We start from the raw sequence: 17,967 nt of genomic DNA, 5'->3' as shown, positions 1-17,967 counted from the left end.
AACTAAGTTTAATTATAACTTATATATACATGTTAAAATAATTGTTTTGAATTTATACATCAAATCATTATACCTAAATATTCAAATTATTTTATTTCTTACAAGTGTAAAAAATTACAAAGGTTAAAATGTAAAAAATAAAATAATTTAAGTATTTAGGTTAAATGATTTGATGTATATATTAGAAAAAATTATTGTAACATGTATATATAGGTTGTAATTAAGCTTATTTACTAATTTGGTCTCAAATGGGAGATGACGAAATTGGATCGTTTTAAAAAATTGGGTATTAAATTGAACAAAAAATTTAAATTGGGATACTAAATTGAAAACAACTATTACATTGCCACGTGTCATGATTGTAGGCTACCGCGTGGCACGATGATAAAGTGACACGTGACAGTTTTTTAATTTTTTATAAAAAAAATAATTCTTTTTGAAAAAAAAATATTTTTTTAAAAAAAAATTAAAAAATTTGATGGCTTGACACGTGTCCTGTACGGACACGGTGTTAACTCCAACTTAACGGAAATGACCAAATTGAATCTCTTTAGAAAATTGGGGTACTAAATTGAACAAACCAAAAGTTTATGTACCAAATTGAACTTAACAAAAATGTTGGGGTATCAAATCAGTAATTATACCTATTTTTTATTAAAAATGACTTTTTAACACATTACTTTATTAATTACTTTTTTATTAAGTACTCGTGTTTTGTTAATTATTTTTTTTCCAAAATAGAACAATATTATCTCTTACTAATTTTAAACCAAAATTTCTATTTATCTGAATGTTATACTAATTTTTTTTACTAAAAATGACTTAATAAAATGACTTTTACCACTAAATTTTAATATAAATATCAAATACTTAATTTTTGTAAAAATTTTATACTTAATTACTTTTAATTTTATAAAAAATGTATTTTAATTATTAAAAAAAATTATGTCAAGATTGAATCAGATACACATAAGTAGATACTAAATTGAAACAAAAAGACATATGTGGGGACTAAATCGAAATCAACACAATGACATCTGATAGTGACATTGACACGTGGCATTACAATGTCACATAGCACTGGCAATGCCATGTGTCACATACAGGGACCTGACACATGACATTTTTATTTTATTTTCGAAAAATTAAAAAAAATTAAAAAAAATTAAAAAAATTAAAATAAACCACATACTGACACGTGGCACGTTGACTAACGACGTTAGTCAACTCCATATGAAAGAGACCTAATTGAAGCACTTTTTCAAAAATTAAGATACAATTGACATTTTTTTAAAAGCGGGTACCAGATTGACACACTTATACTAAAATAGGTACTATCCGAGTGATTAAAGCAACGTGTCAATATTTTTTATATAGAAGAATGTGATTATGTGTATGTCAATGTGCAATTTCAAGTATATAACAACCATTTATACCAAATTGGGAAAAATTAAAATTCACTTTTGGTCTAGTTTAATAAATACTAAAATTATTTTTAAACAGCGGTGTTTACGTAAGTACATTAAATTTGTCATAGAGCTATGTAAATTAACCATAATTAATAAGAAAAATTAAACTAATTCGATAAAAAAATATCTTCTCAAAATAATACAACATTTCAAATATAGATAGTATTTTCCAATATGTATACAAAATTAAAATATATAAATATCTAAATATAAGTATATGCTACAACAATGATTTTATTGTAAACAATACGATGACGGTTCGTGAACACACTATGGACTATAACGATATAAAATATAGATGACTTAAGGAACTGACATTCGCATGTGTGGTGGTGGTGGTGGTGCTACAATGTCTTTGGATGTGAAATGTGGTGTCGCCACTGTAGACATGCATCACAACTGAAGAGAGGAGAACTCGTGAAAATTCACTTGGTTCTTGCGACATAGTAGTGGCTTGGCAGAAGAGAGAAGTTTCAGACAGAACGAAAATGAAGGTGCCTATAAAGTTAAAAGGATTAAATATATGTTTGGTCCTTTAAATTTTAGTGAATTTTGGAATTAGTTTTTTATTGAAACTTTTGACTAATTTAGTCTTTCATCTTTAGAAATACGTAAATTTAGTCCTTTTAATCAAATTTTGTTAAACTTATTTGAAGTTTCAAACGCATTTTATGATAATATTTGACTTAGCATTAAAGTGAGAATAGTTCGAACGATATAAACAATTCAAATACTATCATAAAATATGTTTGGAACATCAGATAAATTTAACAAAATCTGGTTAAAAAGACTAAATCTATATATTTCGAAAAATGAAGGATTAAATTGGTCAAAAGTTTCGAAAAATGACTAATTCTAAATTTCACTGAAATTTGAGGAACCAAAAACATATTTAACCCAAATTAAAACACAAAAAGTGAAGGTTTTTGAAAAGACAAAAAATCTGTGGATGAATTTTGAAAGGATATTACATTTATTGTTATAAAAAGAAAAAAATTGTTGGTAAACTATTTGGCAATTATTTAACCATTTGTATAAGAATAAAATAATATTGACAAAAATTAATTTTTATATTTTTAAAAAAATAGAAAATAAATAATATTAAAAGATAATGTCAAATAATAATAAAAAGAATAGTGATTTCAAGGTGTCTTGTAAAACAACTTATCTAAAAGTCAATTAAAAAGCAATTACATCGGTTTGCATAGTAAGCTGATGTAATAATACGTTCTATCTGCACATTTGACATGGGTTAATCGCATGATCAGTGTAACATCTACCCACATTTAGGAACAACGAATATAATATAGTCGATTTTGCACATTTTACATTTTTAGGTCTCGTCCATTATTTTTTCTTTTCTAATATATATATATATATATATATATATATATATATATATATATATATATATATATATATTTACATAAAAATGTTTGATTCTAAAATTAAAATGTCCAATCGCGTAAATTCTTTCTTAAATAAGTAGTATTTTTTTTATTCTCTATTATCTTTGATTTTCATCTAATTTGAAAAATATTTGTTTTGTTAAAATAAATTTCATTGTCCTTTTACGGTTTACCTAATTTAATATTTGAAAGAAATTATTAAATTTTTATTTGGTCTTAAATTTTTTTATCACTATTCAATATAAATTAATATTGAAATTCAAAAGATAAAATATATACACGTCTAAATTCAAATTATTGTTAATTTAATATTTTTTCTCTATACGATTTTGTTTAAGTGAAATATTATATTATTTATTATTATATAAAAAATATATTTAACTAAAATTTAAAAAAATATTTAAAATATTTTTAAACTTCAATTTTTAATTATTTATAATGTTTTAAAAACTATTTTTAAACTTTGTAAACATTATTATAGTTTGTTAAAATAATAAATATTTGTATTGTAATGAAAATTTATTTATAATTATGTATAATATTTTATATAATTATTTCACTTTTTTTTATACTGTTTAGTTCTTTAATTTGAAATTTATGTAATTGTAATTTTTTTAAAAATCTTTGACAGTAAAAAAACTACAATTTTTATAATATTATATTTTTTAGTAGTGATTTTTATTCTTTTTATTAAAATTAATAATTAATATTAAAACCTTAAAAAAATAATTATTATACTCGTTATACTGTACGATAGAAATAAAGATGAGACAAAGTCTTATACTTATTAATATAAGAATGAGAATTTGATGAATTTTTACTTAAAAACATAAGATGAGATAGTAAAACTCGTTTTTACTCGATTATCATATTGATTTTAAGAATAATATTTTATCAATCTTTCAATTTCATATTACTACATAAAAAGGAAAAGTGAGTTGTGAACAAATTATTTCTTTATTAGTTCCCTATTCCATTAAAATAGAGAAAAACAATTTTCTTTTTCGTTGTTTTGTTTTTTTTTTTCATAATATTGGTAGATAATTTGATAGAGGGTGACAAGGGTAGTTCCGAAATTTCGCGCTCTGTGGTTGATGAAAAGGGTCTAAATTTGGTTGAGAAGGGAAAAGAAAACACAAAAATAGCGAGAAGAAAAAATAAAAATAAAAATAAAAAGTTGATGAAAAAGAAAGAAAGAGAAGAGAAAAGAAGTGGGACCCAGGTGATAGATCTACGTGTGCAAACAGGGAACGTATATTAGAGAAGGCTGGACAAGAACCAAGCGTTTGGGAGAAAAAAATAAGGCGAAGAGGGTGCATTTGGTTCCATTGCAATGTGATCTCGTTCAATTGACTCTCGCGTAACGCAGCGCAACAACGAAGAAGAAGAAGATGGAGGCGGCGTCGTCGAGCGGAGAAGGCTCTGAGCGCGGCGAAGACAAAGGAATATTCCAATACTTTGGTTGGGTTTATCACATTGGCGTCAATTCCGTTGGCCGCGAGTACTGCCACCTCCGATTCCTCTTGGTCAGAGGCAAGTGCGTTGCCATGTACAAGCGTGACCCTCACCAGAACCCTGACATTGTATCTCTCTTCTCCTTCCCTCTTTCTTTTTCTCCTTTTCCCCCATTTCATTTCACTTCATTTCCCAATTATCATTTTTATCTCATCTTAATTTCCACCATTTCTTAATCCCAACCCATATAACAATATCATCACTTTCTATGTGTAGTTTAATAAAAAAGGATTTTGAACGCTCAATCAATGTCAGGTTAATAGTTTGTTTACCTGCACTAATTGAAAACAGGGTTACGATAAATATGTATATTAGTGCATTTAATTTGATTTATATATTTTAGGCTCAAATTCTCATACATATATATGTGTTTATATGCATTTGTGTGGAGCTTACTAATTTTAAATATAAGCAATGCCAATATAAGTTTTGATTTGGAAAATACTTTTTTACTAGTTAAAATGTACTGACTTGATCAATTTTAGTGGGATTTTAATCTTGTTTGATGATTTTCTACATATATAACTATTTCTGTTTTTTTAAAAACATTTAATAATATAAAGAGTGTGTTAGAAAATGTATTCATTCTATTTCTCTTCAGTTTGTTGAATAATTGTTGTGAAAATGTGGAGTTTGGTATGTGAAATATGATAGTTGTGTTATCTAGAAATGTTTTCTGAACAGATATTTATCATACCGAAAGTCTCTACTCTATCGAGTGATTGATTAACCTTATTGAAGTTGTCAGCTTGCTAATTAACTAGTTTGTCTCTTTGGAGAACAATTCATGTAGACGAAATTTTGTGGATGATACAAGTGACATCTTTCAGTTCCTAAGTGTAAATTTTCAGTCGCAATGTTTGAATACTTTTAGGGTTTCCCTTATTTAATGTGAGTTGTAATCACTAGTGAGCATACTGTTTTTCTTTTGTTCAGTAATATTTCATTTGTAGCTTTTGTATTGCTTAGGTATACCACATTAAAACTTTATCCTTTGTGCAGAAACCCATCCGACAGGGAGTCATAGGTGCCACGCTAGTGGTGGAGGATCTAGGATGTCGGAAGGTCAACAATGGGGTAAAAAGCTAATGTTTTAATTTCTTGTATTTACCAAATTTGCTGATTTTGCATTTAGTAGATGGTATATACTCTTCTAGTACAAGATGAAAGTTACAACTAGCTTTTTATATGCGTGTCATCTCCTTGTACAGTTGATGGCACCTAACTAAATATGTTTTATTTCCTTCTCCAGGATCTTTATGTAGTACGATTCTACAGTCGACAAGAGGAGGGTAGAAAAGGAGAAGTAAGTTATAATTATTCTGAGCTGTTTTTTTTAAATGATTGTTGATAGAAAGCTGTGTCATATACATGTTTTTAGTTGGTGTAACACTTCATAAAGAATTTATGGTATCTTCTTAATGTTTGTTCCTACTCGCAGTACTAAGTTTAAAAAGAAAATTTTATACGTAACAAGGTGGAATGATGTACATGCTAGTGTTATGTTACTGTTGTAGTGTAGTCTAACATTTGTAACTAACTAACCGAACTCAATTATGCTGAGTTTTCAACTAGTCATTTATAGCCTAGTCAACAAAGCTTGCAAAGCAAGTTATTACATCTGTATAAATATCAACACATGTACTTCATGTAAGATATGCAATATTACTTTCAGTTTATACAAGTTCCCTTCTCTTTTCTCAATCTCAGTATTTGCTTAGTTTTTGATGTGAAATGCTCTTGGCTCATAAATTAACATTTTTTAAGAGTAAATTAACTAATGGATTTTGTTTAGTTGATTAAGAATCTAACTAAAGCCTCTTGTTGTTATTCTTTCTTTTGGAAGTTAATTTGTGTTTTCAATAATTTGGGATTTCTTGTTTGAAAATAATTTATTATTGATTTTATATTTGTGCATCCCATACAAAACTTTTTTTTTTCTAACATCAATAAATATATTATATACTTTATGCTTTTGTATTGCTTCATTATAGTGGTGATTTTTAGAAGTAATACTTTCTATAAAAAAAAAAATTACTTTTAGTTTCTTTTCTCTCATTGGTTTATGTTGTTTATAAGATAGTATTTTTAAATGATAGAGAGTACATAATTACAAAAGTTATGCTCATCTAGTATTTTCCTTATTTGTTACCATCCGTAATAAGGTGGCACCAAAATGCTTCAAACTAGATTTCTACAATAAAAAATTGTTTAAGTTTTTGATTAGTTTCAGTGATAGTCTCTTAATCTAACAAATACCCGAGTGTCTGTACTAAATAACTTATTTGTTTGAAATTGAATGAACCCTTTTCTATCATGGGTGCTCTGTGTTTCTTTTTTTCTTTTTTTTTTATTCAGTATAGAAGTGAGTTTTTTACATAAATTTTTGTCAAGATTGCTTGTGCCACAGCTGAGGAAGCCCAGAGATGGATGGAAGCGTTTCTTCATGCCAGGCAACAGGTATGTGAAAATAACAGTAAGTTTTCCTGTAGTGAATGTAAATTATTTGTTTAGTATATTACTAGTGTTAAATTGTTACACAACTAGGCCTGCTTTTTATAGAAAGTTTGCTTATGGGGCAAGTGATTTGGATCAAAGCTTATGATATGAAATTTATGGACCTTGCAGCGTAACAATGTGAAATATGAACTTTTTTTTCGATATAATAATACTAAGAAACAATGAGTATTTTATTGAAATAAAAGAAAGAGACACGAACTTGGGTATTATAGGGTGTCTAAGTTCTACATGGAGTAGCATGAGATGCTCAATGAATAACTTAACTGCTTGATTCTTCGTCCTTAATAGTTAGCATTTGAGTGCTTAAACATAAAGGGAAAGTAGGAAAAAAAAAATTTATCCACATTAATACAAATATACTCTAAATATGCTAGGATATTTAATTCTATTTGCAACACTTTTCTTATTTATATGCAAACATTTCTCTTCCTAATTATACTTGAACAACTATGGGTTATCTAATAGAAATTTTGAACAACTTAGGCTTTCATTATATATAAAGAATATAGGAATATTTGTTTTGCCTAGCTAGAAGAATTGGGATGTCGCAAAACTATCCCTATATTTAGCATGATATGGTTATTTGAATTTTTTTAACATAACCTCTTTTGCAGGCAGAGCATGATCTATTAACAGAAAGTGATAGCAGAGATAAACTAATGCACGAAATGGAGTATGTGTATGTTTTTTTTTCACTTCGCTCGGAACTCACTGTAGCAAATTTATGATAGATTAGCATTGGTTGAACAATCTCTATAATTTGTGAAGCAAGTACTCTGACTTTAACACTGACACTAGACACAGTAACACCTATAATCTCTATAATAGATATTACAACACAAATATATGTGTTATGCAGAATTATACATGAACATCATTACTAAATATCTAAATTAACAATCAAAACCTTTTTATATTTGAACATTATCTTAAAACAACTAGTGAAGGTCAACAATTTACAATATCGAGTCTAAAAAACAATAAAAAATTGACATGGAATATTTGAGCACATTCTTTCCTTAAGTTGAAAACGATCTAAATCCATATATCTATTACCAAAAAAATTGATCCATCCATTTGTTGGATAACTTACCGTAAACTAACATATCACTTCTCTTATTCGTATCTAAGGATCGATCTACAAGGAAATCGACATAAAATGAAACGATATGCCTCTGGGTTGAAGAAGCTTAAAAAAATTGGCCAAGGTAAAATTATTCAAAATGTTTAATCTATAAATTCATTAGGGGGCTTTTTGGTCTTAACATGCTAATAGATTTTTAACTTAGACAAATCATTATACTATGCAATCATATGTTATAGATTGGGTTACCTAATCTATTGTTTTTGTATTTTGGTAGTTTGATGGTTTGTTTCCTATTATGAAAGTAGAGATAAGCTTACATTATTGATATGAACAAAAAATGTGCAGGGAGATAATTGTGAAAATGTGAATCTGAATTATCATTTTTACCTTTTTCAGGAATCTCATTTGTTTCTGAATTATATGTTTGTTGAGCTAGTTATATATATATATATATCTCTTTGTATATTAATTAATATTACTTTTGCTCTTTCATTTTAAAGGCCCAGAGACACTCTTACGTCTATCGTCAAAGTTTTTTGGTAATTCAGATGGCTTTGAAGGGGAAACTGGAGATGTATTTGATATACATCAATGGAAATGTGTTCGTACTATGTCTGGTACGTTTCTTCTACCATACACAATTTTGCAGTCAATGCACATCAATATTTGTTCCTTCAGTACCTTTTTCCTAATTCTTATTAAACTTAACAAATGCTCATTTCTATCATATATATGTAAAGGTTGTATTTGCTTTTTGATATAAGAAGATACTTATTGTAGAGAAAAGGAAACTAGAGAAGTAGAAATAGTTGAGGATAAAATCCTTAAAGAAAAAAACCTCCTATCAGTAACAAATCCTAAATAAACCTTCTCATCATTATACATTTCCATATTTAACTTTCCATTTTTCTTGAACAATAATCCTCTTCTTAGACTTGTCTACAAATGTTCTCTTGGATCATGCATGAACTGATTGACCCATTTATGTATTTTGTTTTGAATGGAACAAGTAGAATAAAATAGATATCTCTCTATTTGAAATTTATCTTTTCTCTAAGAAGTGCTCTACAGGGCATTTCCTTTGGGTTTCATCTGCCTTTCAGATTATTAAACATAAATAATGTTCTTGCTCATATATGTTTTTTACTTGCAATTCCTGCTTTCATTGGTCATAATTGAAAAACTTATAGTTGGATCTATCCTTATCATTCTAGATGTTTTTCTTTGTGGTTTCAGGCATTAGAATCTTTGAGGATGTTTCCGATCACAAGGTATGTATATATATGCATATAAGATTTTTGGACTTAAGGGTAAATTGATTCTCACCGTATATCTTCAAAGCTAAATTAGCTTTGAATTCATGTATGTTGCTCTAAAAGAAAAAGTTATAAAAGCACAATACCTATATTACGTAAAAATTGAATGCATGCTTATTTTTGTGCCAAATATATTTCTTCTGTCTTTGAAATTTCTTTGACATTCTTTTTATATGTTGTGTAGAGTGGTAAGGGCGCTCTGGTTAAGTCTGTTGGTGTTATTGATGCGCCTGCAGACAGTGTGTTTGAAGTGTTTTTAAACACTGAGCGACAGAAAAGATATGAGTAAGTTACATATAAAAAATGTTTAGAGTCTTGATAACATATTGGGTAACTTATTCTTTCCTATAATTACTCTTTTTCAGGTGGGATATGTTGATGGGTGACTTGGAGTTGGTAGAGACTTATGATGGACATTATGATGTTGTTTATGGAACATATGATCCTAAGTATCTAACTCGGTAATCAATGGATCTTAACATTTTCAGAACTTTGAAGGATCATTTGTTGGTCAAGATAAGAATGTATAGGATAAGCCAATAGACAAAAAATAGAAAAGGATATGATCATATTAAGTTCTTATTTCATCCAATAATTAGTGCATACTTAGTAACTCAGTAAATAATAACATAACAACAACAATAGTGTCATCCCATTATACGATGTTAGCTAGGTGAATCACATAATTGAATTGGCGACACAATAATGTTTCACCATGTACAATTTACTAGATGTAGAACATTTAACACATGAAGAAAAATGCTTAAGTTAGTTCAATTACATGTACATGATGTCATTTGGACTTGATTAGTATTTATTATGTTATATTATCGTGCCTCACTTTTGTAAAAACAAATACAATGGTGTGTGTTATACACACAACACAATTACCTAACCTGCTTTGGTGTCTATAGTTTTGGGTTTGACTATGTTCAACCTAATTCCTTTTCCACAGTTACAACGCCTCATTCAACCTTAGTTTCACATGTGCATAAGCCTCACTTATCCATCATCACATGTTGCCGGTGTGGCTAAAGTCTTAAAAATATTTCGTAACCATGATTTCAATTGCAATGCATTGTGAGAACTATCACAATTTCAATCATATTTATTCATGTCACTCAAGCTTAATCCATTAAAACAAAATTGAAAAAGCTTCGGATTCATCGTTGACCACTAGATAAAAAAAATTATAGTTAATAGTCAAAAAGTAACTCTTTTTACATAGGATTGTAGTAATTCAAGCATAATAATTCAATTATAATTCGGTTCATCATAATTCAATTTTATTACATGAAGTAATTGATTTATTTGAGGGAAGTTTGACTAGTTGCATATGGTGTTATTTTGTTTTTTTGTTTGAATTTAATCTTTGAATGCATTTGTGGTAAATTTTTGACTAGTCAAAAGGTCCTTCCTAAGAAAAAAAAACCTTAAAAGTTGACTCATCTTTTTCTACCTTGTCAAAGGGTGGAAATTGAGATTGCTAAGTCCTTTACAATGGTGTTCTATTGTGGAAGAGAAGGTTGTGAAAATCATGAAGGACATGGAGGTAAAAATAGTCACTATAAAATGGGTTTGATACCTTCGCGATGATGCACCATAAGATAGCACATTAAGTAATAAACATCATTTACAGAGTAGCTAATTCGAGACCCAGTGATTTATGCATTTTGAAAAGCACCAGCCACAGACCTTTTTTGAGTGGCATCAAGGGAATCTCAGCCATCTTTGGATAATTTGTAGCCACCAATCATGGGAGAAGAGATAGGTTTGGCTACATCAATACTAGGCTAAGATGGAAGATTTCAAATGTATATGCTTTGAGTGAGATAAGTCTAATTGATTTTTAACTTCAATACCCAAAATCTAATCAAGATCACGAAGATCTTCAAAAGAAAATGCTAGGTGAAGTTTTGAAATAAGAGACTAAATTGACGGAGAATGGTTTCAATTGACAATGATATAATTACATACACAACAATACTACAAACCACAACATCGCAGTGAGTAGATAAACAAATATGGATCAGACCTAATGGGGGTGTTTCTTCCTGTCAAATTTCTCCATGCATCCCTTAAAACCAGATTTTGCCTTCCGGAACACAGTGGACCAATTCCGAAATTTTTTTAAAAGATACTCATCCCACCTTTTTTCTAGATAAAAATTTCCAGAAGCTGTGATGGGATACTGGAAGAAACACCCCATTTTAATGTTGTATACAAGAAAGCCCTAATGAGTAAAAGCGGTAACGGTACAATGTAAGCACCAGAAATGGCTATTACTTCCTGCACCATATCCCTACATCTTATCATTCCGGAATTCCTTTTCCGGAGCACATTAAAACAAATCCGGAGTTTTTATGGGATGCACCAAGAAATTTGATAAGTGAAGGAAGTCCTGGCCACTGGAATAGGAGCATATTCTGTGATATGAGATTGAAAACAAAAGAGCATAAATTTAGAAATAATAAACAAGGTTGGGTAAACTAACATGATAGTCTTATCATGTCCTAAAGTACTATCAACTTTTTTTTATTCCGTCCTTGATCACAATGTTTTTTCTTCTTCCACAAACGCTAAATAATATTTTAAATTTACAAAATAAATGTATAATAATTATTAATAATAGTTTTTACGTAAGAAAGACATGTGAATTTTGGTAAAGTACTTCCATGTATTCAATTTTCTGAATTCTTAACGGAGTTGAAGGAAAAGAAACTAATAAAATTAAACTTATTATATTAAGAATGTTCTTTTTTTACTTATTATACTAAAAAAGAAATGTTCCAATATTTATTGTATTAAAACGCATATTTTATCTAAGATTTACATGCTCTATCAATGTGACTAACTAATTAAACTTTAAACATGTTCCATTGTATTTGCATTTGTGAATTCGTAGCAAATTTTAAATTCCTCTGCTGTGCCTTCTCCAGGTGGCATTCAAAGCGGGATTTTATCTTCTCCAGGCAATGGTTTCGGGCACAAGATGGAACATACAGTGAGAATATTTTTATTTCACTTTAATTTTTCTGTTGAAAATTTCTCTCCTGAATAACTCCCTAAAGCTTAAGTTTCTCTACTAGAAGCATAACATCCATTTTACTTTGTTTTTTATGCTCACATCTTATCAAAACTTTAGTGCTCACAAATTTATGTTTTGTTGATGCAGCTATCTTGCAATTTCCATCTATTCATAAAAAAAAGCCTCCAAGATCAGGATATCGACGTACAAAAATTAATCGTAAGATGGTTTATTACCATAATTTTCTTTTTTCAAATTTTTTCAAAAACAAGAAATTCAATAATAAAAGGAAGTTAATTTCTAAGTTTAATGGCCATGAAGTTATGTTGGAGGCAATGCAGAGAAAGAAAAAAAAAATCCTGGAGAGAATTCAATGAAGGTTTTGAATGTATTTTGTTGTGGGCGCAGCATCTACCTGGGAAATCAGAAATTTAAACACACCAATGGGATCTGACAGACCAAGATGTTTAGTGTCCCACACTTTAGAAATAAACTCAGCATCCTGGTATCGGTGGAAGAACAGCCAACAGTGCACAAAATTTGAGAAGAGCGTCCCGTATGCGTTGTTGTGCCAAGTCGCAGGTCAAGTAAATTCAACTTTTTCTTTTCATCTTCTGTAGTTTCAACCAAATGTAGAAACAGATAAGAAATTAAGAAAGTTACTTGCTTGCATCATGTTGTATTGAATGGTGTGATGTTAAATAATGACAGGTCTAAAGGAATATATTGGAGCCAATCCAATAATGCTCCATCATGGTGTTCGTTCACATAGCTCCCATCCCTCTCTGACCAGTTCTGACTTTGCAGACCAAGAAATACAAGATGAGTTTTATGATGCAATCGCTGCCGAGTCAATATCGTCAGATGATGATACTGATGACGATAAAGGGTCTGATCAGGTTTCCTTCTTCAATCTGCGTATCAATTACAAGAAAAGTTTCAGACTGTTATGTTATATAATTTAATCCTTACCCAATTTCTCAGGATCACAAAGTCAAGTTAAAGAATGTTTCTTGGGCCATGTCAAACATGGCTTTGAAGATAGGTGCAGGTTAGCATTGTATCTTGTTATTTGCGGGGGATAAAGGGCTTAAAGTCACCTTAGCCACTCGATTTAAATATCGGTTAAATATCATTTTGCTCCATTATCTTTACCTTCAAGTCAAAATTAAAATTAGTATTTTTTTTTTTTAAATTTTGACTCAATTTAGTTCCTAACTTTAAGATATGTGTACTTAATTCTTTTAACTTAATTTTGTTAAATTTATGTGTATTTCACGATAACATTTGAGTTGTTTACACCGTCACATCTTCACTTCCCGTGTTAGCTGAGAAACACAACGTCAAATAAACTTATAAACTTAGCAAAATTTAGTTAAAAAAATAAAATCCATACAATTCTAAAGATGAAAGACTAAATTAGTTCAAAGTTTCAAGATAGACTAATTCCAATTTTCACTACAATTTAAGCGACAGAAAACATATTTAATCTTTTCTTTTACCATTCAAAATTTTAGTTTAAAATGTTGTGATTCTGGTTGCAGCTCCAAATGCAAGCAAAGAATTAGATCTCGATGCAAGTTCTATCACAATTGATGTGAGTGGTATGAACGGCTCGTTGCGCAGAGGTGAGAATGACAAGGATACAGACTGTTGGACTTGTCCTAGTGGTGAAGGGTTTATGATTAGAGGAAAGAACTATCTCAAAGATAATTCTAAGGTGAGTTATTAGGCTTTTAGGCTATGGAACAAGTAACATGCTGGGAAAGAGCTTTGTATACTATTATATCCTTGTGTTCTGGCTGAACATCGCAGATATGAAATTTTTCATGCAGGTAACTGGAGGAGATCCTCTACTGAAGCTCATAGCAGTAGATTGGTTAAAAGTTGACAAAGCTGCAGACAGAATTGCACTGCATCATAGAAATTTGGTTCAGGTAAAGTTTATATTATAAGATTTTCACTTTAAAATTCTTGTTGATTCTTAGGAATTAAGGTTGGAGAAAATATGATCAATTTGGATTAGACATGTTGATTTACGGAGATGATTTTCTCCAAAACCATGAATCAACTCATTCTTAATTGTTTTATATAAAAGTCGATATACTGCATAATCCTTAGTTTCTAAATTGCAGACAGAAGCTGGGAAAAGTCTTCCATTTATCCTTGTATTCAATCTACAGGTAAGGATATTATTGATATTCTCTATCTTACATCAAAAGTGAAGTTTAATAAACATGCAAAGCCAATTGGTTGGTCAACCTTTGTATGTAGCACATTCTGTCTTTAAGAGAATTCATATAGTAAAAAACAAGTACGAGAAACTGTACTGAAAAAGAAAATGCAGGGAAAATGATAAGAAACACCAGTATAGCAATCAAGAAGCAGAAAACTGTACTATTATTTTGGTCATCATTATCATTATTTGCATGCTTGCTGATAACTAACATATTACTAACAACTAACATTTATTGATAAAAGAATTGATAAATTTCTGTTGGACCATGACCGGAAATTTATTCTATGCTCATAGTGATGGATCTTTATCAAGGTAGATTTTTATTTTGGCCATCAATCTCAGGTTCCAGCTAAACCAAACTACAGCTTGGTTTTATATTATGCATCTGACAGACCTGTAAATAAAGATTCTCTATTGGCTAAGTTTTTGGATGGAGATGACGCGTTTCGTGACACAAGATTCAAACTGATTCCAAGCATAGTTGAGGTTTGTGATTCTCAATGATGTTTGATATGTTCTTATTTTATGCTTGATGGCATCAGCCACCCAATGGTTTTCGATTGAATACAGGGATATTGGATGGTCAAGCGAGCTGTCGGAACAAAAGCTTGCCTGCTGGGGAAAGCTGTCACTTGTAAATACTTTAAACAAGATAATTTTTTTGAGGTAAAGCTGAAGTAGCAAGTAAGAAGTTAAAAGTCTAGTTTCTGTTGGTTCTCAAATATGATGCAACATATTTTGAAGTTTTTGTCCTTTATCATTGGGAATGCAAGTGAGTCTAAGTTTTATATTGGATAAAAATAAAAAAGTTGAATACTATAAAAATAAAGATCTATAAATCTATTATCTTAAAGTTTTGGGTTGAAGATGGTATCGATACCTGACCTAAATTGGACTCAGGTTTTATTGGTGGTGTGTTTCTCCAATGAATTTTTCCCTCGATAGACCCAGAGTTTATATTACAAGTTTAGTGTTTAACAACCTTCGTAGTACTTTTGTAAATTTCAACCCAATTCTGTACTGTTGAAATTGTGTGCAATAATTTGTAACTTCTCTGGCATTGTCATAATCTGTTTGGTAGATTATGCTTTGATAGTGTTTTCCGTGTTATGCAGATAGATGTAGATATTGGATCATCTTCTGTAGCTAGAAGTGTCATTGGCCTTGTTCTGGGATATGTCACAAGCCTGGTCGTTGACCTTGCAATTTTGATAGAGGTTTGTTCCTTTTGATCATAATATTATGGACAAACTATCAATTTTTTCCATGCTCCTTTCAATTAGACTCATGATGTTATAAAAAATGTACAATTATGTGATTTACGTCGGAAATAATCCAAGTGTAAGTCTATGTCCTAGATACTATAAGAATAAAGATCCACAAACCAATTATTTCAAAGTTTGATTAAAAGTGATGTCAATCTTTCATGTAAGTTAGACTTTTAATGTCTCCATAATGAACATCTCTAAGAAAAACAACCCATCAATTTGTTTGGTCTATGATTCATCTACCTTGTAACATAATTCTTATACTTAGTGATGTGGTGTTCGCAGGCAAAAGAAGAATCAGAGCTGCCAGAGTACTTACTTGGAACTGTCCGATTAAACCGCTTGAAACCTGAATCTGCTATGCCTTTGGGGGCTTGAGGTGTTGAGCTAAAAGTATTAAATGTTCTAAGCATGTCTCTTTTACTTGGTTCAAATGTTTATAGTTACACTCGAGACTCAAATGAAAAATGAGTGTGATGAATTTTCTGTACCAGCATACATATTTTGGTTTTTCCTTTTCTTTTCTCCCGGGTGTCTCCCTGTTATCCAAGCTTGCTCCCCTTCATAATTTATTGCCCCGTTGTTTCCATTCTGCTTCTTCTTTACTATTTTCTAATTTTTTGGTTCACCTGTTATCAGATTTACCACTCTTTTTCAATGAGATTCACTCCAAGGTTCAAACACTTAACATTAGTCCAGTCTTCCTTATTAAGAAAAACAAAATTTTAAGAAAAGCAAGACACGTTTGGTAAGGTTGGTCATTAAAGCAAATATCTCCAATGCGTTTGATTATAAAAGGTTGTTTAAACCTGAGCAACGTTGTTTAAGAAAAAAAAATATGCTTTTAATAAGTGAAATTAAATGAAATAATGTTTAAGTAATAATATGTAATTAATTGTAAAATTTAGAAATTAGTTTAACAGTACTTTTAGCAACCTTTGCGTTTAAGTGAAATTTTGTATAAAATGCTTAAATCTATGATATAATTGTAACTATTCTCTACAAGGTATAAGCTTTTTCTTAGCAGAGTTCTTTTAAGAGTTTCTTAAAAAGGAATTAGACAACGTTCATAATGTTTAAAACTTGTTACTGTTTATTGTTGTTTTTTTTTCTACAGAAAGTGGCATTATCAGGACTTTATGAGAAATTGAACATCCTAAAAGTGACCTAATTGAGGTTAACGTTGCTAATAATTGATGATCCTAAAGCCACCTAATTGCAGTTAACGTTGTTACAGTAGATGCTTTGTATTGGCTTGTTGTATAAGATTATTATTCATCATCACTTTATTATGAAGAAAAAAAAAAGGCTAAAAATCTCGCAATTATCTAAACTTTTTCTGAAAACTTACGAGATTTGATAAACGAAAGGGGCACCAAATCAGATGCAACACTTTTGACCCTAGTGGGAATCTAGTCCAACTGAATCCTACTTTTCTTCTTTCTTAAAAGGTGTGTAATTGTGCAACCCTAGGCCACACGATCACTTACTATTATGCCTCTCTTTTACACAGTTTCTCTTATGGGAATTTCATCAAATTCTCTTCTTTTCTTCTCTCATGTGTGTTATTATTCTTACACTTTTTCTTTTATTCAAATCACCAAGTCATGGCATGTTCACTTTTCATCCAATCAGGGGAAAATATTAAGGGGAATTTAACAGGAAATGAAAAGTAATTCTATTTTTGCTCATAGAAAGGTAGGTAAGACTTGAAGTTTAGGTAGAAAGTAGACTAGTAGAACAATTCTCCATCTGCTACATCCCTTGAAATGTTGTTGTAGGATTTTAATCATAAAAGCTCATCCTTTGAAAATCTTTTCAAAATATATGTACTTATCATAAATCTATTTGTATAGTTTTTTTTAGTATAATTTAATGGTGTTGAGTATTTATTAAAAAAAAAAATCTGTGCTCCCGGTACATGTACTATGTTATTGAGATCTAAATGTAATGTGCTATTAGATCAATTAATATAAGAGTATTCAGAAAATTTTCAAATAGGAGATTTTTAAAATTAAGTCCTTTGAAGGTTTTTGACTGATATGATAAGTGTCAATATTCTCTAAAAGAACAATTCAATCTTTCATTATTACATTTTAATATATATATGTATATA

At 29.7% G+C, this 17,967-nt stretch overlaps 1 protein-coding gene across 1 annotated transcript; it reads left to right on the top strand.

Annotated features, from left to right (window-relative positions):
* The first annotated feature begins 4,106 nt into the window (after positions 1-4,106).
* LOC114162854 (protein ENHANCED DISEASE RESISTANCE 2-like) lies at positions 4,107-16,403 on the top strand. The gene is made up of 22 exons (XM_028046835.1): positions 4,107-4,461; positions 5,396-5,470; positions 5,646-5,699; positions 6,788-6,853; positions 7,528-7,586; positions 8,045-8,121; positions 8,501-8,617; positions 9,237-9,271; positions 9,501-9,601; positions 9,682-9,777; positions 12,256-12,320; positions 12,492-12,563; positions 12,753-12,926; positions 13,056-13,243; positions 13,329-13,395; positions 13,889-14,064; positions 14,180-14,281; positions 14,480-14,527; positions 14,926-15,069; positions 15,154-15,249; positions 15,699-15,800; positions 16,137-16,403. Exons 1-22 carry the CDS (start codon positions 4,270-4,272, stop codon positions 16,227-16,229), a joined length of 2,199 nt encoding a protein of 732 aa, XP_027902636.1. The 5' UTR covers positions 4,107-4,269; the 3' UTR covers positions 16,230-16,403.
* Positions 16,404-17,967: the final 1,564 nt, after the last annotated feature.

Source organism: Vigna unguiculata, chromosome 9 (assembly GCF_004118075.2).
Source record: "Vigna unguiculata cultivar IT97K-499-35 chromosome 9, ASM411807v1, whole genome shotgun sequence".
NCBI classification, from domain to species: domain Eukaryota; kingdom Viridiplantae; phylum Streptophyta; class Magnoliopsida; order Fabales; family Fabaceae; genus Vigna; species Vigna unguiculata.
Note: the sequence above shows the minus strand (reverse complement) of the source record. Positions and strands in the feature narration are given on the sequence as shown.

Excerpts from the sequence above, each read along its gene's own strand:
- LOC114162854 (XM_028046835.1), top strand. The coding sequence starts at position 4,270 with ATGGAGGCGGCGTCGTCGAGCGGAGAAGGCTCTGAGCGCGGCGAAGAC. Across the intron at positions 7,587-8,044 it reads AAACTAATGCACGAAATGGA|GATCGATCTACAAGGAAATC; the intron begins GTATGTGTATGT and ends TTCGTATCTAAG. Across the intron at positions 14,282-14,479 it reads ATCATAGAAATTTGGTTCAG|ACAGAAGCTGGGAAAAGTCT; the intron begins GTAAAGTTTATA and ends TCTAAATTGCAG.